The sequence below is a fragment of the Enhydra lutris genome, unplaced genomic scaffold (assembly GCF_002288905.1).
Source record: "Enhydra lutris kenyoni isolate GAN:26980312 unplaced genomic scaffold, ASM228890v2 scaffoldscaffold49, whole genome shotgun sequence".
In the NCBI taxonomy this organism is placed as follows: Eukaryota; Metazoa; Chordata; class Mammalia; order Carnivora; family Mustelidae; genus Enhydra; species Enhydra lutris.
Window position 1 is genome coordinate 11,066,949 of NW_019154133.1, and position 27,382 is coordinate 11,094,330.

A 27,382-nucleotide genomic window follows, 5' to 3' on the forward strand; every position below is an offset into this window, starting at 1 on the left:
TGAGCCGAAGGCAGAGGCTTTAACCCACTGAGCCACCCAGGCGCCCCACTAACAGCATTATTTAGGGTTGTTTCTAGTCTTTATATTTTCTTCATTAGTACCCCCTGAAGAATGAAGTTCCAAAGTTCTAAGTGATCTTTTGAGAATTCATCTTCTTCCATGACTATGGGTTACAGAAGGTTAAGTAACAGGCTTCTAGGATTTTTTTTTTTTAATGTGTAAAAGATTTTATTTATTTATTTGAGATAGAGAGAGAATTTGAGAACATGAGTGGGGCAGGGAGGGGCAGAGGGTAAGGAAGTAGCGGACTTCCTGCTGAGCAGGGAGCCTCGCCTCAGGGCTTGATCCCAGGACCCTGAGACCATGACCTGAGTCCAAGGCAGAGGCTTAACCAACTGAGCTACCCAGGTGCCTCTAAGATACTTATTTTTTGAAATAACTTAATCTACATTTCTTCAGACAAAATGACTCAATTTTATTTGAACTACTTAATTTTCAGCAGAATGATAGCCTTGCATATTTGATTTGTCAAGACCTATTTGGAGGTATAGACTGTTAATTTTTTCAAAACTTTATCTTATGCAGATCGAGTATAATTTCATGTATCTTCAGTGTCCATTAGAATTTACCAAGAAGGTAACACCTGCACAGGATGTTACATATGAGCCTCTTACAACCCTCAATGTAAGTCCGCTGTCTTCATTATCCAGGTAGTTTCTGCATGGCTTCTATAATGTTTTGGTACAATAGTTTCAGGAAGGGGCCTGGAAAGAATTTAACATTAATAATTTTAGATCTCTGTCCTTCATGTGTCCTAACCCCTTATTTTTTAGGAAAGAAAGTAGTAATTTTCTAAGGTAGCTATAATTTGATCTGCCTTAAAGTTCCACATTCTTGATCACTTTAATCCTAATGGTCATATTATAAACCTGCCCCAACCTACAGTCCAATAAGCCACGGACAATATAGGCTGACAGTTGGCATTTGCTCCCCGCCTCTGCCCACCTAAATATAAACATATATTTAAGAGTTTCCTCCATGCAAAACCATGGGAAAATTCAAGGTTGATAGCTTACAGTCATAGCTTCCAAGTCAGCTAACCACTGGGGTCCAGGGTAAACTCTGACCTTTCAGAACCACTTAGATCATTCTGGAGGAGTGATCCCAATCTGAAAGCAGGCCCAGCATACACAGTATAGACCCAAATTGCCCAAGAGACCTAAGACCAAACCAGCTCTTATTCCAAAGAGGACTTTTATATTTCCAGCAGATGGGACAATAAAAACCATGCCAATATGATCCACTGCATCTAAATCAGGGGTCTCAAACTCAACTATAGAGGAAACAGTTTACTAGATGGTTTAAAAGGAGATCTACTATTGGCATCAACAAATTAGTACCATGTGGGAAAGGCAGCCCAGCTTATAAACACTGGCAACAAATTAACACTGTGTATTAGCAAAAGAAAACCTATTTGAGGGTTAGATTTCCAAATGTGGTCTAGGGTCTAGATCTGCGCTAATAATAGGTAACTACTGACCACATGTGACTACTTAAAACTAATTAAAATTAAATAAAGTTAAAAGTTCATTTCTTCATTTGCAGTAGCCACATTTCAAGTGCTCAGTAGACTTTGTGTCTTGGGGCTCTCTATTGAACAGCACAAATATAGGAAATTTCCATCATTACAGTAAGTTCTATGGGACAGCCCTGATCTAGACCAGTTGGGAATTTTCATTCACTTTACATGAATTAATGTTTCTGCATGAAAGACTTTGGTACAGACCATGATATCAACCATCACCTAAGTGGTTATCTAGAAGGCTTAGTGAGTATTTGGAGAAGGAAAGATTCAGAGTCACATGGACTTTAATGCCCACAAGGCTGGCAGTGGAAACTGACTCTCATACTGGCTTTATGCAAAGAATTTTAGCTCTGCTGGAGTATGTTATGTTTTGCAGTTGTTACTATAGTTCAGACTCAATAGCCAAATGACCTAAAAGTAACTATACTTAACAGCTATTCTTAGGAGAATTTTTGTGTATGTATGTGGAGGTTTTTAAATTGTAATTTAAAGAATAGGCAATACCTCTATCAGAGTGTATTGTTTTCACCACCAGAGTGAGAATAGAAGAAAATAAAATCTTTGTAGGTTCTAAAAAGTAATATGCTTAATAAGATACGGACTAGGAATAATTTATATGAACCCAGCATGCTTGAATAAATACACTGCACTTAGTGGGCTTTTGGCAAGATTGAATAGTGCCTTAAAACCACGACAAACCTCTCCTTATTATACCTGAGCCAAGAGGGGTTCTTCTGGAAGGATAGCTGATCCATCATAGGAAAGTACTGTGCACAGAAGTCTGAAAGTCTAGATGGACCTGTCAGTGCTTAGATTCAGGCAAGACAGAAACCTGTCCCTTGGACAGTTCCCCACAAAGTTAGAACATTCCTCTCTTTCCTCCTCAGGGAGAATCTAGGAGTTGGGAATTTTCTCTTGATCTCACTGCTCCATGCTGGGAGAGGTACTGTGGTGATAAATGCCATGAATTTCCTGCTGTCTTTGATTGTGGTTCTTCTTGGCTACAGGCTCACTCAGGGTGCCCGAACCTCTTAACTGGATTTCTCACAAAGATAGTTTTCCGGGTATTGCTATTAAGTTGATGTCTCTTCTCTCCATGGGTGTAGGAGGGTCTGGGATTTCTGTTCCATCTTGCTGACATCACTTCTTCTATATATTTCTTGAATAATTAAAAATTAATTTGGAGGCACCCGGGTGGTTCTATCAGTTAACTGTCTGCTCTTGATTTGGGCCCACGTGATGATCTCAGGGTTGTGAGATCAGACCCCACATCAGGCTCCACACTGGACGTGGAACCCGCTTAAGATTATTTCTTTCCCTCTTCTTCCTCCCCACCCCAACTAAGAAAAAAAATTTGAAATAGATACTAGTAGTTCCCAATAATTCATGAAAACTTAATAATCTATAAGCTAATTTAATGACTATGTGTACTATACTATTTAAAATTCTTCTAGAAAGATAAGCCCGAGTTTCTTCAAGGAAAGAAAAAGGGTGTAGAGCTTCCTTCTTTATCTTTAATATCCTTTCCAGTTGTAATTTTGTATGAGATTAAAATGCTTATTCTATCTCAACTAGTGAGAAATTGAAAGAGACAAACTGAATCAAATAACCGCATGTACAAAATGGTTCTCTCTAGCTTGTTTTTCAAAATATACATTCTTGCTATAATTTTTGATTTTTCAGACTTTCATAAAAAAGTATTACTTTTACAATATTAAAATAAAATTATAAAACAAGCAAAGAAAAAGCTTAACTTGTGCTTAATAGTTTAATAGGATTTATTTTGTTTGATCTTTCCTTATTTCTCAGGTAATGGTACAATATAACCGCATAGAACTTCTCAACCATCCTGTGTGTAAAGAATACTTACTTATGAAATGGTGGGTAGTAAGTAGTATTTCTTTTTAATAATGCCCCATTGTTTGTTTAAAATCTTCTTACTAATTTAGATTTTATTATCTTAATGCTTTATACTTTGAAAAAGAAATGTGTTGAAGGCAAATTTTGGCATTAAAAATGTTGTTTGGGGGAGGAGTCAAGATGGTGGAGAAGCAGTGGGCTGAGACGACATCAGGTAGCAGGAGATCAGCTAGATAGCTTATCAAACCATTCCGAATACCTACAAATCCAACAGGAGATCGAAGAGAAGAAGACCAACAATTCTAGAAACAGAAATTCGACCACTTTCTGAAAGGTAGGACCAGCAGAGAAGTGAATCCAAAGCGACAGGAAGATAGACTGTGGCAGGAGGGTCCGGCTCCTGGCAAGCGGCAGAGCAATGGAGCACTAAATCAGGACTTTTAAAAGTCTGCTCCACTGAGGGACATCACTCCAGAGGTCATCCCGGAGTGAAGCCCACACATGGACAGACCGGCCTCAGGTCCTGTGGGGTCATAGAAGGATCGGGGGTGTCTGAGTGTCGCAGAGCTCACAGGTATTAGAGCAGGGAAGCTGGCTACAGAGACAGAGCCGAGGAGTGAGCTCTCAGCTCGGGGTTACCTTGAACTGTAATCCGTGGCACAGGCCACTGCTCTGTGAGTGGGGTCACCACAAGATCCAGGGAGACCCCCCTGGAAGAGCTCAGGGATCTGCGAGGTTTGGAGACTCCAGGCGGAGCTGTGTGCCAGAGACAGAGAAGCTTGGTCACAGGCTGGGTGAGCTTGAAGCGCAGCCAGAGGCCAGGGAGACAGGAGTGCTTGAGCACTTTTCTCTGAGGGCGCACTGAGGAGTGGGGCCCGGAGCTCTCAGCTACTCCGGGCCAGAGATTGGGAGGCCGCCATCTTCATTCCCGACGTCCGGAACTCTATGGAAAGCGTTTAGGGAACAAAATCTCCCGAAAGTCAAACTGGAGCGGATTACTCAGCCCGGCCCCTGGTAAGGGCGGTGCAATTGTGCCTGGGGCAAAGACACTTGAGAATCACTACAACAGGCCCCTCCTGCAGAAGATCAACAAGAAATCCAGCCAAGACCAAGTTCACTTACCAAGGAGAACAGCACAATTCCAGAGGAGGAGGAAGCAAAGCATGGAATTCATGGCTTTCTCCCCATGAATCTTTAGTCTTGCAAAGTTAATTAATTTTTAAAAATTTTTTTTTCTGCTGCTAAATTTTTTTTTTAACTTTTACCCTTTCCTCTTTTAACGTTTTTTAACTAGTTTATCTTAATATCTTTCATAAAAAAAATTTTTTTGAAGCTTCATTATTATAGTCATATGTTATCCTTCGTTGTATCTAACTTTATTTTTTGTATACACATAGGGTTTTTTTCTTCTAAAAAATTTGGGGTACAACTTCTAATAGATCAAAATACATCCTAAATCTAACACTGGGCTTGTTCTAGTCTGCAGCCCGAGCAAATTCTCTCCACTTTTTTATTCTTTATTCTCCCAACCAACTTATCAACTCCTTTTTTAGAAATTAAAAAAAATTTTTTTTCATCTTTATAGTCATATTCCATCCCTTCATTGTGTTTACCCTTATATATGTTTTTCATTCTTTAAAATTCTGGGAGGTAGTTTCTTCTAAGAGACCAAAATACTCCCCAAATTAAGTGGGTGACCCTGTTCTATTCACCAGTCTAATATATATATTTTTCTTTATTTGGTTTCTTTTTGTAATTTTTTTTCTGAACTTCTTTTTACCCCCTCACCCCCCCCATACAATTTGGGGTCTTTTCTGATTTGGTTAAACCACATTTTCTTAGGGTCTTTGCCACCATTTTAGTATTTTATTCTCTCCTTTATATATTCTTATCTGGATAAAATGACAAGGCAGAAAAATTCACCACAAAAGAAAGAACAAGAGGCAGTACCAAAGACTAGGGATCTAATCAATACAGACATGGATAATATGTCAGATCTAGAGTTCAGAATGATTCTCAAGGTGCTAGCTGGGCTCGGAAAAGGCATGGAATATATTAGAGAAACTCTGTCCGGAGAAATAAAAGCCCTTTCTGGAGAAATAAAAACTAAAATCTAACCAAGTTGAAATAAAAAAAGACATTAATGAGGTGCAATCAAAAATGGAGGCTCTTCCCAGGCAGGGTCAGCACGGCCTCAGGTCCCGCAGGATCACAGAAGGATCGGGGGTGTCTGAGTGTCGCAGAGCTTACAGGTGTTAGAACGGGGAAGCCGGCTACAGAGACAGAGCCGAGTAGTGAGCTCTAAGCTCGGGGTTACCTTGAACCGGTCGCAGGCTTGGTCAGCTCGGAGCGCGGCCGGAGGCCAGGGTGACGGGAGTAATTGGGCGCTGTACTCTGAGGGCGCACTGAGGAGTGGGGCCCCGGGCTCTCGGCTCCTCCGGGCCGGAGACCGGGAGGCCGCCATCTTCATTCCCACCCTCCGGAACTCTACGGAAAGCGCTCAGGGAACAAAAGCTCCTGAAAGCAAACCCAGCAAACCCGAGCGGATTACTCAGCCCGGCCCCGAGTAAGGGCGGTGCAACTCTGCCCAGGGCAAAGACACTTGAGAATCACTACAACAGGCCCCTCCCCCAGAAGATCAACAAGAAGCCCAGCCAGGACCAAGTTCACCTACCAAGGAGTGCAGTTTCAATACCAAGGAGAGCAGCGGAATTCCAGAGGAGGAGAAAGCAAAGCACGGAACTCATGGCTTTCTCCCCATGATTCTTTAGCCTTGCAGTTAATTTAATTATTTTTCTCTTTCAATTTTTTTTTCTCTTCTTCTGCTAAATTTTTTTAACTTTTACCGTTTTCTTTTTTAACGTTTTTTAACTAGTTTATCTAATATATATATAAATATTTTCCTTTTTATATTTTTTCTTTATCGGTTTTCTTTTTTTAATTGTTTTTTTTTTTTCTTTCTTTCTGAACCTCTTTTTATCCCCTTTCTCCCCCCTCACGATTTGGGATCTCTTCTGATTTGGCTAAAGCATATTTTCCTGGGGCTGTTGCCACCCATTTAGTATTTTACTTGCTCCTTCATATACTCTTCTCTGGACAAAATGACAAGGCGGAAAAATTCACCACAAAAAAAAAGAACAAGAGGCAGTACCAAAGGCTAGGGACCTAATCAATACAGACATTGGTAATATGTCAGATCTAGAGTTCAGAATGATGATTCTCAAGGTTCTAGCCGGGCTCGAAAAAGGCATGGAAGATATTAAAGCAACCCTCTCAGGAGATATAAAAGCCCTTTCTGGAGAAAAAAAGAACTAAAATCTAACCGAGTTGAAATCAAAAAAGCTATTAATGAGGTGCAATAAAAAATGGAGGCTCTCACTGCTAGGATAAATGAGGCAGAAGAAAGAATTAGCGATATAGAAGACCAAATGACAGAGAATAAAGAAGCTGAGCAAAAGAGGGACAAACAGCTACTGGACCACGAGGGGAGAATTCGAGAGATAAGTGACACCATAAGACGAAACAACATTAGAATAATTGGGATTCCAGAAGAAGAGGAAACAGAGAGGGGAGCAGAAGGTATATTGGAGAGAATTATTGGAGAGAATTTCCCCAATATGGCAAAGGGAACAAGCATCAAAATCCAGGAGGTTCAGAGAACCCCCCTCAAAATCAATAAGAATAGGCCCACACCCCGTCACCTAATAGTAAAATTTACAAGTCTTAGTGACAAAGAAAAGATCCTGAAAGCAGCCCTAGAAAAGAAGTCTGTAACGTACAATGGTAAAAATATTAGATTGGCATCAGACTTATCCACAGAGACCTGGCAGGCCAGAAAGAGCTGGCATGATATATTCAGAGTACTAAACGAGAAAAACATGCAGCCAAGAATACTATATCCAGCTAGGCTATCATTGAAAATAAGAGGAGAGATTAAAAGCTTCCAGGACAAACAAAAACTGAAAGAATTTGCAAATACCAAACCAGCTCTACAGGAAATATTGAAAGGGGTCCTCTAAGCAAAGAGAGACCCTAAAAGTAGTAGATCAGAAAGGAACAGAGACAATATATATTAAGAGTCACCTTACAGGCAATACAATGGCACTAAATTCATATCTCTCAATAGTTACCCTGAATGTAAATGGGCTAAATGCCCCAATCAAAAGACACAGGGTATCAGAATGGATAAAAAAAACAAAACCCATCAATATGCTGTCTACAAGAAACTCATTTTAGACCCAAAGACACCTCCAGATTTAAAATGAGGGGGTGGAAAACAACTTACCATGCTAGTAGACATCAAAAGAAAGCTGGGGTGGCTATCCTTATATCAGATCAATTAGATTTTATGCCAAAGACTATAATAAGAGCTGAGGAAGGACACTATATTATACTCCTAGGGTCTGTCCAACAAGAAGTTCTAACCATTTTAAATATCTATGCCCCTAACATGGGAGCAGCCAACTATATAAACCAATTAATAACAAAATCAAAGAAACACATTGACAATAATACAAAAATAGTAGGGGACTTTAACACTCCCCTCACTGAAATAGATCATCCAAGCAAAAGATCAACAAGGAAATAAAGACCTTAAATGACACATGGACCAGATGGATATCACAGATATATTTAGAACATTCCATCCCCAAACAACAGAATACACATTCTTCTCTAGTGCACATGGAACATTCTCCAGAATAGATCACATCCTGGGTCATAAATCAGGTCTCAACCGGTATCAAAAGATTGGGATCATTCCCTGCATATTTTCAGACCACAATGCTCTAAAGCTAGAACTCAATCACAAGAGGAAATTTGGAAAGAACCCAAATACATGGAGACTAAAGAGCATCCTTCTAAAGAATGAGTGGGTCAACCAGGAAATTAAAGAAGAATTGAAAAAATTCATGGAAACAAACGATAATGAAAACACAACGGTTCAAAATCTGTGAGACACAGCAAAGGCAGTCCTGAGAGGAAAATATATAGCAGTTGAAGACTTTCTCAAGAAACAAGGAAGGTCTCAAATACACAACCTAACCCTACACCTAAAGGAGCTGGAGAAAGAACAACAAAGAAAGCCTAAACCCAGCAGGAGAAGAGAAATAATAAAGATCAGAGCAGAAATCAATTAAATGGAAACAAAAAAAAAAAAACCAAAAAACAAAAAACAACAAAAAAACCCACAATAGAACAAATCAACGAAACTAGGATCTGGTTCTTTGAAAGAATTAATTAGATTGATAAACCCCTGGCCAGAGTTATCAAAAAGAAAAGAGAAAGGACCCAAATAAATAAAATCATGAATGGAAGAGGAGAGATCACAACCAACACCAAAGAAATACAAACAATTTTAAGTACATATTATGAGCTACTCTACGCCAACAAATTTGACAATCTGGAAGAAATGGATGCATTCCTAGAGACATATAAACTACCACAACTGAGCCAGGAAGAAATAGAAAACCAGACCAATAACCAGTAAGGAGATTAAAGCAGTCATCAAAAATCTCCCAACAAAAAGAGCCCAGGGCCAGATGGCTTCCCAGGGGAATTCTACCAAACATTTAAAGAAGAATTTTTTCCTATTCTCCTGAAACTGTTCCAAAAAATAGAAATGGAGGGAAAACTTCCAAACTCATTTCATAAGGCCAGCATTACCTTGATCCCAAAACCAGACAAGGATCCCATCAAAAAAGAATTATAGACCAATATCCTTGATGAACACAGATGCAAAAATTCTCACCAAAATACTAGCCAATAGCCTCCAACAGTACATTAAAAGGATTATTCAGCATGACCAAGTGGGATTTATTCCAGAGCTGCAAGTTTGGTTCAACATCCACAAATCAATCAATGTGATACAATACATTAATAAAAGAAAGAAAAAGAACCATATGATACTCTCAGTAGATGCTGAAAAAGCATTTGACAAAGTACAGCATCCCTTCCTGATCAAAACTCTTCAATGTGTAGGGCTAGAGGGCACATACCACAATATTATCAAAAGCATCTATGAAAAACCCACCACAAATATCATTCTCAATGGAGAAAAACAGAGAGCTTTTCCACTAAGGTCAGGAACATGGCAGGGATGTCCATTATCACCACTGCTGTTCAACATAGTACTAGAAGTCCTAGTCTCAGCCATCAGACAACAAAAATATAGGCATCCAAATCAGCAAAGAAGAAGTCAAACTATCACTCTTTGCAGATGATGTGATACTATATGTGGAAAACCCAAAAGACTCCACTCCAAAGCTGCTAGAACTCATACAGGAATTCAGCAAGGTGTCAGGATATAAAATCAATGCACAGAAATCAGTTGCATTTCTCTACACCAACATCAAGACAGAAGAAAGAGAAATTAAGGAGTCAATCCCATTTACAAGTGCACCCCAAACCATAAGATACCTAGGAATAAACCTAACCAAAGAGGCAAAGAATCTATACTCAGAAAACTATAAAGTGCTCATGAAAGAAATTGAGGAAGACACAAATGGAAAAATGTTCCATGCTCATGGATTGGAAGAAGAAATATTGTGAAAATGTCTATGTTACCTAAAACAATCTACACATTTAATGCAATCCCTATCAAAATACTGTCCATTTTTTCAAAGAAATGGAATAATCCTAAAATTTATATGCAACCAGAAAAGACCTCGAATAGCCAAAGGAATATTGAAAAAGAAAGCCAAAGTTGGTGGCATCACAATTCCGGACTTCAAGCTCTATTACAAAGGTGTCATCATCAAGACAGCATGGTACTGGCACAAAAACAGACACATAGATCAATGGAACAGAATCGAGAGCCCAGAAATAGACCCTCAACTCGATGGTCAACTAATCTTCAACAAAGCAGGAAAGAATGCCCAATGGAAAAAAGACCGCCTCTTCAACCATTGGTGTTGGGAAAATTGGACACCCACATGCAGAAAAATGAAATTGGACCATTTCCTTACACCACATACAAAAATAGACTCAAAATGGATAAAGGACCTCAATGTGAGAAAGGAATCCATCAGAATTCTTGAGAACACAGGTAGCAACCTCTTAGACCTCAGCTGCAGCAACTTCTTCCTAGGAACATCACCAAAGGCAAGGGAAGCAAGGGCAAAAATGAATTATTGGGACTTCATCAAGATCAAAAGCTTTTGTACAGCAAAGGAAACAGTTAACAAAACCAAAAGACAACTGACAGAATGGGAGAAGATATTTTCAAACGACATATCAGATAAAGGGCTAGTACCCATAATCTATAAAGAGCTTATCAAACTCAACACCCAAAGAACAAAGAATCCAATCAAGAAATGGGCAGAGGACTTGAACAGACATTTCAGCAAGGAAGACATCCAGATGGCCAACAGACACATGAAAAAGTGCTCCACATCACTCGGCATCAGGGAAATACAAATCAAAACCACAATGAGATACCACCTCACACCAGTCAGAATGGCTAAAATTAAGTCAGGAAATTATAGATCCTGGCGAGGATGCAGAGAAAGGGGAACCCTCCTACATTTTTGGTGGGAACGCAAGCTGGTGCAGCCACTCTGGAAAACAGCATGGAGGTTCCTCAAAAAGTTGAAAATAGAGCTACTCTATGCCCCAGCAATTGCACTACTGGGTATTTACCCTAAAGATACAAACGTAGTGATCCGAAGGGGCACGTGCACCCGAATGTTTATAGCAGCAATGTTCACAATAGCCAAACTATGGAAAGAACCTAGATGTCCATCAACAGATGAATGGATAAAGAAGATATACAATGGAATACTATGCAGCCATCAAAAGAAATGAAATCTTGCCATTTGCGACGATGTGGATGGAAGTAGAGGGTATTATGCTGAGTGAAATAAGTCAATCAGAGAAAGACAATTATCATATGATCTCCCTGATATGAGGACGTGGAGATGCAACATGGGGGGTTTGGGGGGTAGGAAAAGAATAAATGAAACAAGATGGTATCGGGAGGGAGACAAACCATAAGAGACTCAATTTTACAAAAAAAACTGAGGGTTGCTGTGGGGAGGGGGGTAGGGAGAGAGTGGTGGGGTTATGGACATTGGGGAGGGTATGTGTTATGGTGAGTGCTGTGAAGTCTGTAAACCTGGCGACTCACATACCTGTACCCCTGGGGCTAATAATACATTATATGTTTATAAAAAAAATTAAAAAATTATAAAAAATGTTTATCTTTGACATTAAATGAGGTATTTCAGGGGTGGAAATCCTTATAGAAGACATAAAGAAGCACTCCTGGGCCTTGAATTTTAATGAACAGTGAAGTGAGAGGGGTACCTGGGAAGAGCAATCAGTGTGGAAGTCAGAAAATATGAGCTAAAGTCTCTGTTTTTCCATTAATTGGTGAGAGATTTTAAATAACTCAGGATTTTCTGGGAAGTTGAGATTGAGATTCCTTTTCTGAAAATGAAAAAAGGTGAATTTGAAGACCTTGTTTGTAAAGTTCAATGAATTTACCAAATAGATTTCTGAGAGGGATTATAACTACTTTTTCCACGGGTTATCTTATATATTTTTGTTAAAATTATGATTTTTTTATTTTTGTAGGCTGGCTTATGGGTTTAGAGCCCATGTTATGAACTTAGGATCTTACTGTATTGGTCTCCTACCTATGACATTTCTTGTTACCAGTATAAAGCCAGGTATGGCTTTCAACTCAACTGGAATCATCAATGAAACTCGTGATCATTCAGAAATATTAGACACTAAGGTATTTTCGATTGGTCTTCATATTTCAACTTTTTAAAATAAAATATTATCAAAAGTATTGTTTTTTCTTAGAAATACTAATCTCATAGTATATCTGAAATGTCAGGACTTTATTAATAGTAGACTGCAGAATTAATATATGAACAGTTTCTCCTAAAATCTTTTGTGGAATGAGAGGGACTATAAATAAATAGATCAATAAATGAGTTTGTAAATTAAAAAGAATTGACATGTATGAGATGCTAACTTTAATGCTGAAGTATAAAACTTTAAAATAGGTCTACAAGAATGTAGATGTGTGGCTGTCAGGGATTTTGGGGGAGAGGGAGTGGTTCTTAGTGGATACAGGGTTTGTGTTTGAAAGTGATGAAACGTTATGGAGCTAAATGCTGATGGATGGTAGTGGTTGCCTTAATGTCACAGAATTATACATTTTGAAATATAAATGTCCCTGTAAAATATAAAATTTGAAAATGGTAAATTTTATGTTTATGTGTATTTTACCATAGTAAAAAAAAATTTTACATAGGTCTACAGATTCGTATTCTTTTAGAATTTGTTTGGTGATTTTTGAATCTCTCTTAAAAAGGACATTACGAAGTGAGGATGAGTTATCTTTATATTCGTATCAGTGATTTTTTGTTTAAATAAAGCAAATATGAACAATGTGTAGGAATAAAGCGGAAGAAAAACAAATATTCAGTAGTAGAAATTATGAAGATGTTTAAGTGTTGTTTTATTTGATATCCTTCATAACTTTTGTACTTTTCTTTTCAGAATTCATATTTTATAAAAGTTTGTATGATTTTAGTTTTTTTGTCAAGTATATTTGGATATTGCAAAGAAGTGGTCCAAATTTTCCAACAGGTACACAATACATTTTATATCTCTAAAGTTGCAAATATTTTAATACACAGAACATAAATTGCTAAACTAATATTTTTTAAACTATTGTTGGAGCAATATATATCAGAATAAAATTGCATATCTTGACAAATGTGTAGATTGGAAATACCAATTATAAACTTTTCAAACCGTAGAAATCACATGATTTTAGATAAGACTCCTGCATCGAATGGTGCCTATTTGACAAAATTGAAGTAAAAATGTTCTAGTTGTACTAATTAGTCCATATGGGTCTGCTTGGCTACAAATGAACTTATGAATGCCTTTTCTGTATTTTCTCTCATATCAGTTAGATATTTTGCTGACATCATAGATTTTGAATTTGATACTTTTGAATGTAGCAATTTATAAAGAACTTATTTGGTCCATGACTCTATTTCAACTGGGTTTTTCTTTGAATTCCTTTCTTAATAAGAATGCTTTTCAGGGGCGCCTGGGTGGCTCAGCTGATTGGGCGACTGCCTTTGGCTCAGGTCCTGATCCCAGGGCCCTGGGATGGAGCCCAGGGTCCTGCGATTGAGCCCCGTGTTTGGCTCCTTGCTCAGCAGGAGCCTGCTTCTCCCTCTCCCTCTGCTTGTTGCTCTGCCGGCTTGTGCTCTCTGTCAAATAAATAAATAAAATTAAAAAAAAAAAGAATGCTTTTCTTTATTGGATAAAATTTCCAATTATAATAAAATTTGGAGCTCTTTATAGCATAATTTTTACTTCATACCTTTTTTTTAAATGGGTGAACCAAATTCAGATCAGATTCAAGAATTATGTAAATTATCTACAGGTCCTTACTTTGGCTAATAAATGGCTCAATCTTTTATTTCTCAGTGTGGAGGTTTAAAGTCTTTCATTCATTTTGGGGTTTTCTGTGCATCTTTTTATAAGATACATCTCCTGTATACAATACCTCATTTTATGTGAAAATTTACCTTGTTATATAAGCACTGATATCTGCATTAAAGAATGTTAATGATAGTTACAGTGCTTCACATTTGTTTGATACACTATACATTGCAAAAACTTATATATGCGTGTATATGTGTGTGTAAGTAGGTGTGTGTGTATATCTATCCATAGTTGTAGTAAATTGTCACAATTCGGAGAATTAGACTATATTGTTTCATTGTATCTTTAATTATTGTGAGCATATTATTTAATCTTGTCATAATTTTCATTTTTTACAGATTGTAGTCTAAAGTAAACTATCAAGTTACATGATTTCTCTAACAGAGTTGGTCTCCACATTTTTTTATTGATAGTAAAATCATTGCCTCTACGGAAATTCGATGTCCAAACACGAAATCTTTAAGAGTAGGAAATGACTTCAATTTGTCGTGGCCATTAAGTCTTAGCACAGGTCTCAAACCCCCGTAGAAGCAGCTTCAGTTTATTTGTATCCTGAGAAATCCACACGTATGTCCTTACACAGGGAGAAAAGAATTATCTAAACCAACTTGCAGCTCCCAAGGAATTTCCTTAAAAAGGAATGAACTCTACAGAGAAAGTCAGAAACTTGTTGAATTTCCTTAGGTATCAGATTTCCAAAGTGTGCCAGGTCAACAGAAGAAGCTGGGCCATCTCCAGTACTGGTCCATACCCGGGCTCTGAGTTCAGTCAAGGGTGGCAGGAGCTGGGTCCTTGGTCCTAAACCTCTCCCAACTGCAGTGTCACAAAAATGTGGCTGCTGGTCAACGTGTGTGTGTGAGTAAGATGCCAGGTCTTGGACTCTACATGTGGTAATTCTGAATTCTTTTCAACCCTAGAAAAGGAACTATATTTTGGATAACGCCAATGCAGTTGAATGGATTATCTACACAACAAGCATCATTTTTGTGTCCCCCTTATTCGTTGATATACCAGCTTCTGTGCAGTGGCAATGTGGGGCAATTGCTATATACTTCTACTGGATGAACTTCTTATTGTATCTTCAGAGGTAAAGCCAGCTTGAATGATTTCTATATCCCTTAGGTATTTTTAATATTAAAGGAAGAACTCTTTGAAGTACCATAGATTTATAATTGTCTTATTCCTTTTCCAATTGTTTTAGACTATGAAGATACCTTTTATATAGTATTAAGGAAAAAGTGAGGGAGGTTTGGAGCTCAGCGTGTAGACCAAGATTTCTTAACCTTGGCACTACTGAAATTTGTGGTTAGATAATTTTTTGATGTGGTGGGGGGGTGTCCTGTGCATTGAAGAATGTTTAGCAGCATCTCTGGCCTCTACCCGCTAGATAAACAGTAGCAACACCCCTACCATGTGACGACAAAAAGTATGCAGATATTGTCCAGTTCTTCTGAGTGGCAAAATCACCTGGGGTCGAGAAACACTGGTCTAGACAAATCTAGGTTAAATGTGGGGAGTAATGGAAATAAAAGTATTAGGTATTCTTCGCTTTACTTGATATTATTTGGTAAGAATTTGCTTTAGATTAAAACAATCAAAATGAAGTGATAGGTATGGGGAATAATAGTGATATACAAGAAAAAATAAGTTAGAAAAAAACTAATTACAGAAGGGGGAAAAGGACTAATAAGCTCCCTTACCTCCAGATAGTGTTACTTCATATAATCTTTACAATAACAGAGGGTAAATGTTATTACTCACAGTATATAAAAGAAGAAAATGAAGGTGTGAGTTAAGTAACTTTCCCAGGATCTCAGCCAGTAAGTGGATATTTTTGCCTACACCTTTCTAACCCCAGGGACCATGCTTTTCCTACTATATCATCTGCATCACTGTTCACAAGCACAATGCTGTGGGGCTGAGCCCAGCCCCTTGGAAAGGACATGGTATGGTGGGAAGAACAGTGTGGTCTGAAAGTCAAGAGGCTTCAAGGCAAGTCTGGGTGCTGCCACTCCCTTGGCTTTGCCATTATCAGTGACCTTAGAGAGTTCCTGGACAGCTTTGGGAACTTAGTTTCTGAGGCCTCTAAAGTCCCTTTCATCTTTCAAGTCTCATGACTCCCTCTTTAACAAGTTGTCTTTGCCAAAGGAAATGTCCAGATTGGTGGCTAGAGGACACATCCATCATCTATCTAAACATTTCACAATTTTGGTTTGTAGGAGAGAAAGGAAACCTCAGGAGGACAGGACGTCCTATAAATCATGTGGGTGCACCCTTCAGGTGTGTGACCTCATTTAGAGTCCCCACTGGATGCATCTTCTAACTCAGCTCTAGAATCCCTTTATCAGGCTTTGCTAGCACTTTCTATGATCCTGAGGAGATTTTTCTCTCCTGCTTTGTTTGAAGTGATTCCTAGTGGTCAAGTAGTAAAACAAAGATAAACATGAACAAGAAGGAAAAATAAAACCCTTTGACAGTTTGAAAATGAGACAACTATGCCTGATTTCTCATGTCTCCTTTTTGAAAGTAACTGGTCTCCGTTACTCATCTATGGAATGCAGTTACTAATGCATGATAAATATTGACGCTGAGTGAAATACAATTTGACCAGAAAAGTAAATACATATTTTAATTTTTACATCTTTCTAGGTTTGAAAATTGTGGAATTTTCATTGTTATGTTGGAGGTAATTGTGAAAACTTTGTTAAGGTCTACGGTCGTGTTTGTCTTCCTTCTTCTGGCTTTTGGTCTCAGCTTTTACGTCCTCCTGAGCTTGCAGGTGAGGCAGCTACCTTAGTTGATTTTGTTGATGCGAATGTTATGAATATATATTTATACTTAATTCTGAACAGCCTAGAAAATTAATAGTAATGTAACAGTTTTTTTTTATCTGATAAAATTGCCTTCAAATGATTTTTATCACAGGAAAAAATGTCATCTAACTCAATGACTTTTTCCCACTGTCAAAATGTTTATATAGGGGCACCTGGGTGGTTCAGTGGGTTAAAGCCTCTGCCTTTGGCTCGGGTCATGGTCTCAGGGTCCTGGGATCGAGCCCTGCATTGGGGTCTCTGCTCGACGGCGAGCCTGCTTCCCCCTCTCTCTCTGCCTACTTGTGATCTAAATTTAAATAAATAAAAATTTATTTAAAACATTAAAAAAATGTTTATATATAATGCATGATGATTTGTTATAGATGCAGAAAAGATCTTTTTGATAACTTTATTGTCAGCTTATTAGTAGTTCTTGTCACTTTCAGTATTTATAGTCCTATGACTTAAAAACATATTCTAAATATGATTTTTATCATTTTACTCTTCGGGAAGTGTTTTTCCCTTATATGCATTTTGCATTTCACTTTTACCATCTTTTCTCAGGATGCTTTCAGCTCTCCATTGCTTTCTATAATCCAGACCTTCAGCATGATGCTAGGAGATATTAATTACCGTGATGCCTTCCTAGAACCGTTTTTGAGAAACGAATTGGCATATCCAGTTCTGTCCTTTATACAGATTATTGCCTTTACCATGTTTGTTCCAATTGTGCTCATGAATTTACTTGTAAGTAATTTTTCCTTATATTTCCTGTTTGTTGATCAAGTGGGGGCATTTAGTAATGATCATTATTCTTTGCCTCCTTCAACTGCCTTCATGAAAGGAAAAAGGGACTATTATAAAATCTATTCATTCAACTTTCATTTAGTGCCTGGGTGTACCAGGCACAGCATGAGGCCCAGAGGATGCCAGCCAAGATGCATTCACGTGGCAGATACTTATGAAGAATCTAGATGCTGATCCAGGTGCTGGGAAACCGTGGTGAATAGACCAATACCCAGGCCTTACATTATAATCTAGTCATGAAGTTAAATAGTAAATAAATATGTGACATAATGTCATGGGGATGAAAAAATGCTATGAGGAACTACAAAGCAGAATAAGGAAATAAAGATGAATGGTGTTTGTGCTGCTCTGGGTTTGGGTGGGAGGTCAGAGCATCGACAGAGATCTTGGTGGAATGAAGGATTAAAACCTCATCTCTGCCTTTAAATTTCTCGTTGACCAGAGATTCAAGTGGGGAAGAGCCTCTCAGGCCTGAGGGCATCTGTGGCATCCAGGTGTCCTCTCTAAACCAGTTACAGGCTGAACGTCCTCAGCAGACACAAACGTGCCCTTCACAGAGAACCTGCTCCAGCCATGAGTGTCTTAGCCAGTGCAGGCGGAAGTACATCCCAGGTCCATGAAATGCCTGAGCTGACGTTGCAGTGCATTTTTTTCCTTATCCATTTATGCATACATTCAGTACACCTACTGAGTCTGACGTGCAGTGCATTTTTTTCCTATCCATTTATGCATACATTCAGTACACCAGAGATTGTTCTATACAGTGTTTCCGGGAAGAAAAGAAAATATCAACTACTTAATATTTTGATTCACTTACTAGATGCAACTCCAGTGTTTTATGTTGATGACCTAGAAAAATAAAGGATAGCACTAAGAATAATAAAGAATGACATAAAGCCCACATTCTTCCCTTGGAATCACTTATGTTTTAGAAGATAATCATCTGGAAGAGGATTTGGCCTAGCAGTAGTACACATGGGTGCCATCTCTACCTGCACATCCCAGAAGAAAATCACACCCAACAGAGCCAAGACTGTCAATGTTTTCTTTCCTTCAAGCTCTTCTGTTCCTCTCAGTAGAACCTTCCTGGTTATCTGACTCAGATCATTGGAAGATACTCTAGATTCAGCTCTGCCCTTCCCTCACTTCTCCCAGTAAATACTTGCCTCTAATGCCTACTTTCAGTTGGCTCACACCTTTTTGGTTCCTCCTCCGTAAAGTTGCAGTAGCCCAAAGAGGCTCTCTTGTCTCACTTCTCTGTCTAATCCTTCCTGCCAGTTGTCATCACAGAGATGTTCTAAGGAAAAGCTTAAATTGCTTTTTTCATCATTTTTTATCTTTTTTAATCCCTAGGACTCTTCAATTCAGTCTAAATCCATCAGCATGCCACACAAGGGTCCTCATGATCTGATTCTTACCCAGATCTCACCCAGCTCCCCGCTGTTGGCAGGATTTACCAAGACACGTACTGTGAATGTTCACTGAGTGTACCAGACTTTTCTGTGGGCTTCCTGGGCTCTGTTCAAGCTGCTCCTTTTCCTGGAAGGCCCCCCACTTTGGGTTAACTCTTTCTAAGCTCTCAACACTCAGCTCAAGCATCATCTCTCCTAGGTAGATCTTCTTAACCAACACCTCCCTGCTATCACCCTGGTCTGAATCAGATGCCCCTTCCTTGCGTTTTCATAGTTTTGGGGACACAAATCAGAAAAATATCATAAAACCTACTTTCTAGCTTATGCAGAGAAAATGAGCTAATACAAAGCACTTGAAATGGTGCTTGGCACATGATAAGCATTAAATAAATGTTAGCTACAATTAAATAGTAATTTATCTACTCTCTGACTCACAAGATCAGATGTCTTCAGATCCTAGGCAAGTATCTTCAGTGTGTGAAGCCGCCGGTATGAGACAGCTGGTTTTTGATGGAGGCTGATATAAACTAGAGAGAATGCCCACTGAGAGGCTTCCAAATTAAAAATAAAAAACATTATCCTGCCAAATAAAACCCACTTGCTGACTACACGTGGTTCCAGTGCTAGTCTGCGTGCTCTGGAGTATACTCTCGCTGCTCATTCACTCAGTAGCTGTCTTGTGTTCCTGCTCTGTCCCCGCTGTGGTTCTAAGCACTGGACATACAGTGGTGACCTGGACAGACCAAGCCCTTCCCTTATGCAGTTTACTTGACTTTCTGAGAACATCAGCATCCAGGAGGCTGGTTCAGCATAGGTGGGTACTGATTGTCTAACAGATACATATCAGCTCATGTAAGTAAGTGGATTTAATTGGGATTGAGTACAACTAAGCTGACACGTTCCCCTCACCTAATTCTGTGAAGCCACGGATTTCTAGACGGAGTTCCTGTTGTTTTGGTTTGTTACCAAAGCCACACCCACCCTTGAAGTGTACCTCTTCCTGCCAAACCTATGTAAGATATTTCTGCATCACCTCGGTTTGCTATTTAACTTTTCCTTTTTCAAGTCACACTTGTTTACCTTAGAGAGGCCCAACTCCTGGAGTTTGCAACCGTGTTGCATGGTTACCCCAGTGGCATTTGATATTCTAGCACCCCGTCCTCTCCAAAAATAACAGATTTTTATTTTAAATTAAAATGAATTTCAGATGGGTGTCCTAGTGTTTTATGATAACACTTAAAATCACTGAACCCATGTGGCTACCATTGTGACCAAGCTGTATAGGCTTTACGGTGTGCTTTAAGAGGTGTTAGCCCTGTGTGTTGGGGCCACTACTAGGCAGTTACATGCTCACTCCCCCACTGCAGCCAGAGAGATCTTAGTGCATTTTTAGGTGTCACTAAACTGGCGATGACTCAGTGCTGTGTTGTACTGTAGATTGGTTTGGCTGTTGGCGACATTGCGGAGGTCCAGAAGCATGCGTTGTTGAAGAGGATTGCTATGCAGGTAGGTACTGCATTTATTTAAAACTTCTTGAAATTAACACCATCTTAATTATTCATGTATGAGCATAGCTGATTTCTGCAAACAGTTATTTAAAACAGGTATTTTGTTAGTGCTAAGAAGTACCACACAATATAGTGCTTGTTGGGCCCATTCTTTGTAGTACCTGCTGTAGTCAAAGACTCAGAAATGAAAATTTTTCAGAAAAAATTCAGCAAAGAAACTGAGAAATTATCTGGGCCTCTTTTAATGTCAGCATGTGGCCAACCAGGTAGCTAGCTGCTAAATAAGGATGTGACAGGTGTGAGGTGTTCTGTCTTGTCACAGCCCCACTGTTCCAAGGATCCTGGTATTCTGGCCACAGTCTTGCAAGGTTCCCACATCACACGTTATTTTGAAGTGAAGTTCACTGCATCCATGAGATTTTGTTCCTTTGTCACATCCTTGACATCTTTCTAAATAATTCAATGTAAAATCTGCTCAAGTCAGAGGCTTCTGGGTAGGTCCTTGGCGCTGAATCCTGTGAGGTGGTCTCCTGTTACACAATGCAAAACTATTTTTATGCTCTTATTTGCATTGTCTTTAAATTTCAAATTTGAATGGGAATATTTGATGCTTCAAAAATATCTGATGACCAGTTGAACATACACATTCAGAAACTTAGGCCAGTTCAAGAGAAAGACAAATTCATGGTAAGATTTAACTTTATTCTCTTCACTTTTCTTTGTCACACTGCTTTCTTCTGTGTCACTCACTCAGCTATCCATTAGCACGTTTATTTCTGAACAGTGTTCCAGTACATGACATGTGTGGAGCACAGTACAATTTAGCATGAGTGAACACAGAACCCCAGCACAAAGTCATCCAGTTATTTGCTAACTTTAATACGTAAAAGAAGTCTAATTAGAGAGCACATCAACAGAACATTCAGAGTGTAAAACGTCGAAGTCAACTTAGAACTGTCCTTAGAGTCTCTGTTCTGTGACTAAGCTGTACATTATACAGAGGGCTTGGCACATTTAAAGAACAAAAATATATAAATTAACTGATTAAAGTGTTAGGTCCAGAAAATGAATGCAAACACAGTTAAGGAAATGCTACATGGAAGAGTTGGCATTGAGCCAGACCTTGAAAGATAGGATTCAGAAGAGCAGTGAGGCAGGTCCAGAAGGGCAGGATCCAGCAGGAGCAAAGGGCTGAAGGCAGAATGAGAAGTGGCTAAGGAGGGTGAAGGGCCGCCTGGCCTAGAAGGATGACTCCTTAGAGGGCACTAAGGCTGTTCAAGATTATAGAGGGCTTTATTAAAAAATAGCAAAAGAAAACCTCAGCTTTTTTTTTTTTTTTAAGATTTTATTTTTGAGTAATATCTCACCACCAACCTGGGGTTTTAACTCACAGTCCTGAGATCTAGAGTCTCGCTCTACTGACCAAGCCAGCCAGGGACCTCAGAAAACCTTAGCTTTGAAAGAAAGGGCAGTAAATGATGGAAGTGCTTCAAGTTATTTCGTTAGTGCGTGGGACGCCATTAGCTCTTCCAAAGAACGAGAACCAAATGAAAGTGGTGTTTAAGATGATTAGTTATTATCTCGATTTAGTGGAGAAAGATTAAAGGAAGAGCTAACTGACCAGTTCCTACTGTAACAAAGATGGGGTGTGGGACTTGAGGGAAGTAGGGAAGAAAAGGAAAAGAGATGCAGAAACCTCCTCGCAGGCATGCCAGCAGTACCTCATAACTAACAACTCTTGAAAAGGTCAAGGAAAGTCAATAAAAAGAACAGTACAAGCAATAGCACTACATAAGATGTCTGCGGGAGGCCCACTAAACTACACGGTTAATACAGTTAACCAGTTCATACAGTTAAGAGGAAAAGCACAATTCTATATTAGGTTTGACCTCTTCCCTGAAACACAGCAACAAAAGGGCTTGTAAAGGAAATGGGCACAGCAAGTGCTCCTAGGTTATCTGCCTTGTTTTGGATCACAAAGAGCATTGGCTAGAAAACCAGGAAGCCATTCTCTTATTTCCTATAAGTTGTTTTTTTAAGCAAATTTCTTTAATCCATGTACAACTCTGTCAGGTACAACCTGAGTGTGAAGCCACATCAGAACCAGAGTGTAAGGGGATGGCAGCAGCCCTCTCACAGAGGGACATTTGGTCCTTTCACAGAGTCCTCTCAGACCTAAGTGGGGACAGAGAGGCCCCTTGGGCAGTGCATGCTGGGAGATGGAACAGTTACTCAAAGACAGGAGTTGTATCGTGAGGAGCTTGGAGCTCTGTAGTTTTCCACATTAGTATCCCGTTTCCAGTACAGGCTGGCAGCTGTCAACACTGCACACGGACAGGCACATCACAGAGGGAGAGCCATGGAACTCACTTACCTCCAGCATGGGAAAGCCACCAGGTGGAGGAGGTGCAGATCAGTCCTGAGCCCACAGGAGCCATCCTCTGTGGGTGCCACCAGATCCACCAAGGTTGGACTTGAAGCTCTGCTTGCCATCCTCCCTAGGACCATATTTAAGGAAGGAAATCTGGCAGGTCCTATGTCGAAAATGCACAGGGTTAAGACACATCACGTGCTTTGTCTGTTGGCAGGCCCTAGACTCGAATAAATCTTTTTCAATCAAGTAAGTGAATGATAACATGTGACCTCTGAAAAAAATGTATATTGTAAGAGAAAAGGAATATTGCTCTTAAGACCCAAGGGAAAAAGGAACCTTGGAAACTAGTTATTATAGAAACCCAAAGAAAATTTTTAATTGGTGTTGTGAATAAAATACAAGAAAACATAGCTGTTCTTGAAACTAGAACCAATATAGAGCATGTTAAGTGGTGGTAAGTGCTATAAAAATGGGAAGCAAGATAGAGTGTGTTATGTGGGAGAGGGGCCAGTGTTTTAAACAGGTGGCCAGGGAAGTTCTTAGCATCTCACCATGTGTGGATGTGAGCCTGAAATGCCCATATATAAAAAAGCCAGTGGTCTTAGCTTAGAGAGCAAACTCTCACCTACATGGTAATTACAATAAACATATCTAAACAGACACAAAGGACTACAAAAAATGAGTAGAAGATAAATTTGGCAAACAAAAAGTAAAATGTCAACTCAAGGTAAACCCATTAAATGACACAAATGATTGTATCTCTGAAAATAGAAATTAGACTCAAGATGGGTCACGGATAAACCATTTTGCACCCGATAGCACAGCGTGAAAAGTCAGCAGAGTACTAGTCTTCGATGCACCAGCTGTATTCCTTCCTCTGGCTCCGGTCGCGGTCCTCCGTCTAAGCACGAGTTCCTCCCCTGTCACAGGTGTGCATCTTGGACAACGCCCCAGAGGACGGGCCAAGTTGTCTTCTTCTGTGGGTGGTGTCCGTCACCGTCCCTGAAGAGTGAACATCTGCTCACTTCCATTGAATTCCTTCTTTAAGCAGTTTGCCTCAGCTACAGACTGCGGCCCCCATCTTGTCAGTGGATGAGTGGAGAGGGGGTGAACCTGGCCAGCCTGGCTGCTTGTGCGTTAAGCAGGGCACCCGAGTCAGTCAGAAAACTAATGGTTGCTTTCCTGTGGTGTAAAAATTCCAGATGCTTATTAATGATTCCTCTCAATCAATCCAAACTGCACTTTAGGTGGAACTTCATACCAGCTTAGAGAAGAAGCTGCCCCTCTGGTTCCTACGCAGAGTAGACCAGAAATCCATCATTGTGTATCCCAACAGACCCAGATGTTCAGGGTTATTGGTGAGTACATGTGAAAAATGTCGGCATAAGTAAAATGATACTGTTTGACATTCATTCATGGTGTTATCCTTAAGGGTACCCTTAGGAAAAGAAGTAATTGTGATTTAAAAAAAAAATTAAGTGCCTGATTAACCCACAGTGAGAAAGTGAAGGGCAGTGGGAGGGAGGCATTTGTCCTGCTGGCTCATTCACAACATCTGTGTTAAATGTGTACCACATCCCTGTGAGGGCAGATGCTTGGGTGGGTGATTGGCTGTGCCCTGTATCTTTCCTACAGTGTACACTTCGTTTTTCCTAGTCACATACCACTTATATAATACGTGCAAAGAATAGGTCTATGTGCAAATATAGAGCACATAGGTACCTATGCTCAGATATATACACACACACGCACGTGCACGGGGAGTGTACATTATAGACAATATACTAAGTGTCCAAGACTAAGCAAGCCACTGCATTATAATGGGAAAGGACTGTATTAAGAATCAGAAGTACTAGATGCTAATCCTGGCCATCCCTGGGGTTCCTCCTCTATGAATATTTTTTTCTCAGTTCTTTGCTTATTATTTTTCCATTGTGTGGTCATGAAATGATAAAGTCAATTTGAGTATTGGCCTAGGCTTTATTCTATCTACACTATTTCCCTGTTTAATTGCATTCATATCCATGGTTGTGACTACTCCTAAAGCACAGAAGGCTCTCGGCAATCGATTCCCTAGCCTAAAACTCTTTTTGAGTTCCAGGCTCCTATGTCCAGCTGTCTCCCGTGACTCTTTACTGGTATGTCTCAAGGTACCTCAATTCTGCATATTCAGAACAAACTCATGCAAAAGAAACTCACAATTTTCACTTCTCCCGTGTTTATTCCCCCTGCAGGGAAAGAATGAAAAAGTCTCTTTTCTCTCCAAAGTTTCTTTCAATTCATGTCAACACCATTCACTTGCTTGTGCAAGATGTCATCCTTGATGTTTCTTTTCCCTCCTGCTGACCCCTCACACCCAGTGACTCCCATGTTTGGTTTATTAGGCTTCCCGGATGACCTGTGTGCACTGTCCTCTTGTCTTGCCGGGACTCCTAGAATGGCCTCATTTCTGGTCATTTCATTTCTGCCCTTGACCCATTCCAGTCTATCAATGGTTTAAAAGACACTAAATTTTAAAAACATATATTAAAATAGCATTTCAGAAACATCCTTATGGGAAATTCAGTTGTGTTGGATAATGGTGTGGTTTTAGAGAACAATTAATCTTGTATGGAATACCACCACTTATGATGAGCATTTTTCATAAGAAAATATAAGATGATTTGGTTATACTTTTTCATAAGCAGTCTTCCACTCTAATTTTCTCCTTCTATCTTATCTATACAGCTTATACTTTATTATAATATGCATGATCTGTTTTATAGCTTTTTATATGCCTGTTTCTTTTTTATTTTATTTTTTAAATTTCTTTTCAGTGTACCAGAATTGTTTATGCACCACACCCAGTGCTCCATGCAATATGTGTCCTCCATAATACCCACCACCAGGCTCATCCAGCCTCCCACCCCTGCCCCTCCAAAACTCTCAGATTGTTTTTCAGATTCCATAGTCTCTCATGGTTTGTCTCCCCTTCCAATTTCCCCCAACTCCCTTCTCCCCCCCATCTCCCCATGTCCTCCATGTTATTTCTTATGCTCCACAAATAAGTGAACCCATGTGATAATTGACTCTCTCTGCTTGACTTATTTTTATTATTATTTTATTATAATATTTAATAATTATTTTATTATTATTATTATCAAGCAGAGAGAGTCAATTATCATATGGTTTCACTTATTTGTGGAGCATAACAAATAGCATGGAGGACATGGGGAGTTAGGAGAAGGGAGTTGGGGGAAATTGGAAGGGGAGGTGAACAATGAGTGACTATGGACTCTGAAAAACAATCTGAAGGGTTTGAAGAGGTTGGGGATGGGAGGTTGGGGGAACCAGGTGGTGGGTATTAGAGAGGGCACGGATTGCATGGAGCACTGGGTGTGGCACAAAAACAATGAATACTGTTATGCTGAAAATAAATTAAAAAAAAATGAAAAAAAAAGAAAAGAAATAGTTCCTGAATTGAGTTCAACCTGAGTAACTATTCATCGTTTATCCCACAGTGTATATTTCATTTTCTTTTTCACACCAAAGAAACAAGACAGGAAATTCCAAATGTTGACACATCTCTAGAAATAGAAATATTGAAGCAGAAGTATCGGTATGTGTTTTTCTTTATATCTGTATTTGAGAAACTTAAAACTTTTAAATAATGATGTATAGTATAAGGTTATGTTGTATATTTGTGTTTATCTCATATATTAAGTCATACTTTAGTTGACTGATGTCATAGTATTTTGAGAATCATGAGAAATTTTTGAGACCCAACAATTTATTTGCTGCAGTTCAACAGTTTTCCAGTCAGTCTCTTAAACTGCATTCCCATTTTCATACATCAAAGTTTTGAAAGATTTTTGAGGATTCCTAGAGAAGCAATATAGTGTACAGTGGCTAAGCATTAGGGCATTAGCGTTTATTCACCTGAGTTTAAAGCCCTATTCAACTGCTTACTAACTATGACCTTGGGTAAGCTGCTTATTCTTTCTGTGCAACAGCATTTTAATCTTTAAAATGGGAACAAAAATAAACTGGCCAAGAACTAACAGCACAACCTTAAGAAGAATACCTAACCTTAAAAACTGTGTATTGCTTAGAAGGGTTAGGACTACCACAAAGCTATGACCTGACACAGCCCATTGGATATAGAACACCTCTCGTAACCTAGGCTTCTCTACACTCAAGGACTGAAAGGATCATTGACCGTAAATTCATGAGACATGTATATCCTTTTAGGCTGAAGGATCTCACTTCTCTTCTGGAAAAACAGCATGAGCTTATCAAACTCATCATTCAGAAGATGGAAATCATCTCTGAGACAGAGGATGAAGATAACCATAGTTCTTTTCAAGACAGGTTTAAAAAAGAACGGTTAGAACAAAGGAATAGCAAGTGGAATTCTGTGTTGAGAGCTGTAAAGACAAAGAACCACAGCCCTTTGCTGTAGGCTGCAGTGGGGCCTCCTGTCAGGGGAAGTTTGCATGACCCTGTTGGGTCCAATTTCCAGGTTAGCAAAAGCGAGGAAAAAAGCAGAACTAGGACTCTGATTT

At 39.3% G+C, this 27,382-nt stretch overlaps 1 protein-coding gene across 1 annotated transcript in view; it reads left to right on the plus strand.

The window, feature by feature from the left end:
• LOC111156789 (transient receptor potential cation channel subfamily A member 1) overlaps positions 1–27,382 on the plus strand; it is a 105,271-nt gene that overhangs the window by 38,206 nt on the left and 39,683 nt on the right. Inside the window, exons 17-27 of the mRNA XM_022517853.1 lie at positions 586–684; positions 3,395–3,465; positions 12,020–12,182; positions 12,959–13,048; positions 14,842–15,011; positions 16,574–16,703; positions 17,302–17,484; positions 20,394–20,462; positions 24,086–24,196; positions 26,339–26,436; positions 27,069–27,275. Coding sequence (XP_022373561.1) covers positions 586–684; positions 3,395–3,465; positions 12,020–12,182; positions 12,959–13,048; positions 14,842–15,011; positions 16,574–16,703; positions 17,302–17,484; positions 20,394–20,462; positions 24,086–24,196; positions 26,339–26,436; positions 27,069–27,275 — 1,391 coding nt within the window. The remainder of the gene's footprint in view (positions 1–585; positions 685–3,394; positions 3,466–12,019; positions 12,183–12,958; positions 13,049–14,841; positions 15,012–16,573; positions 16,704–17,301; positions 17,485–20,393; positions 20,463–24,085; positions 24,197–26,338; positions 26,437–27,068; positions 27,276–27,382) is intronic.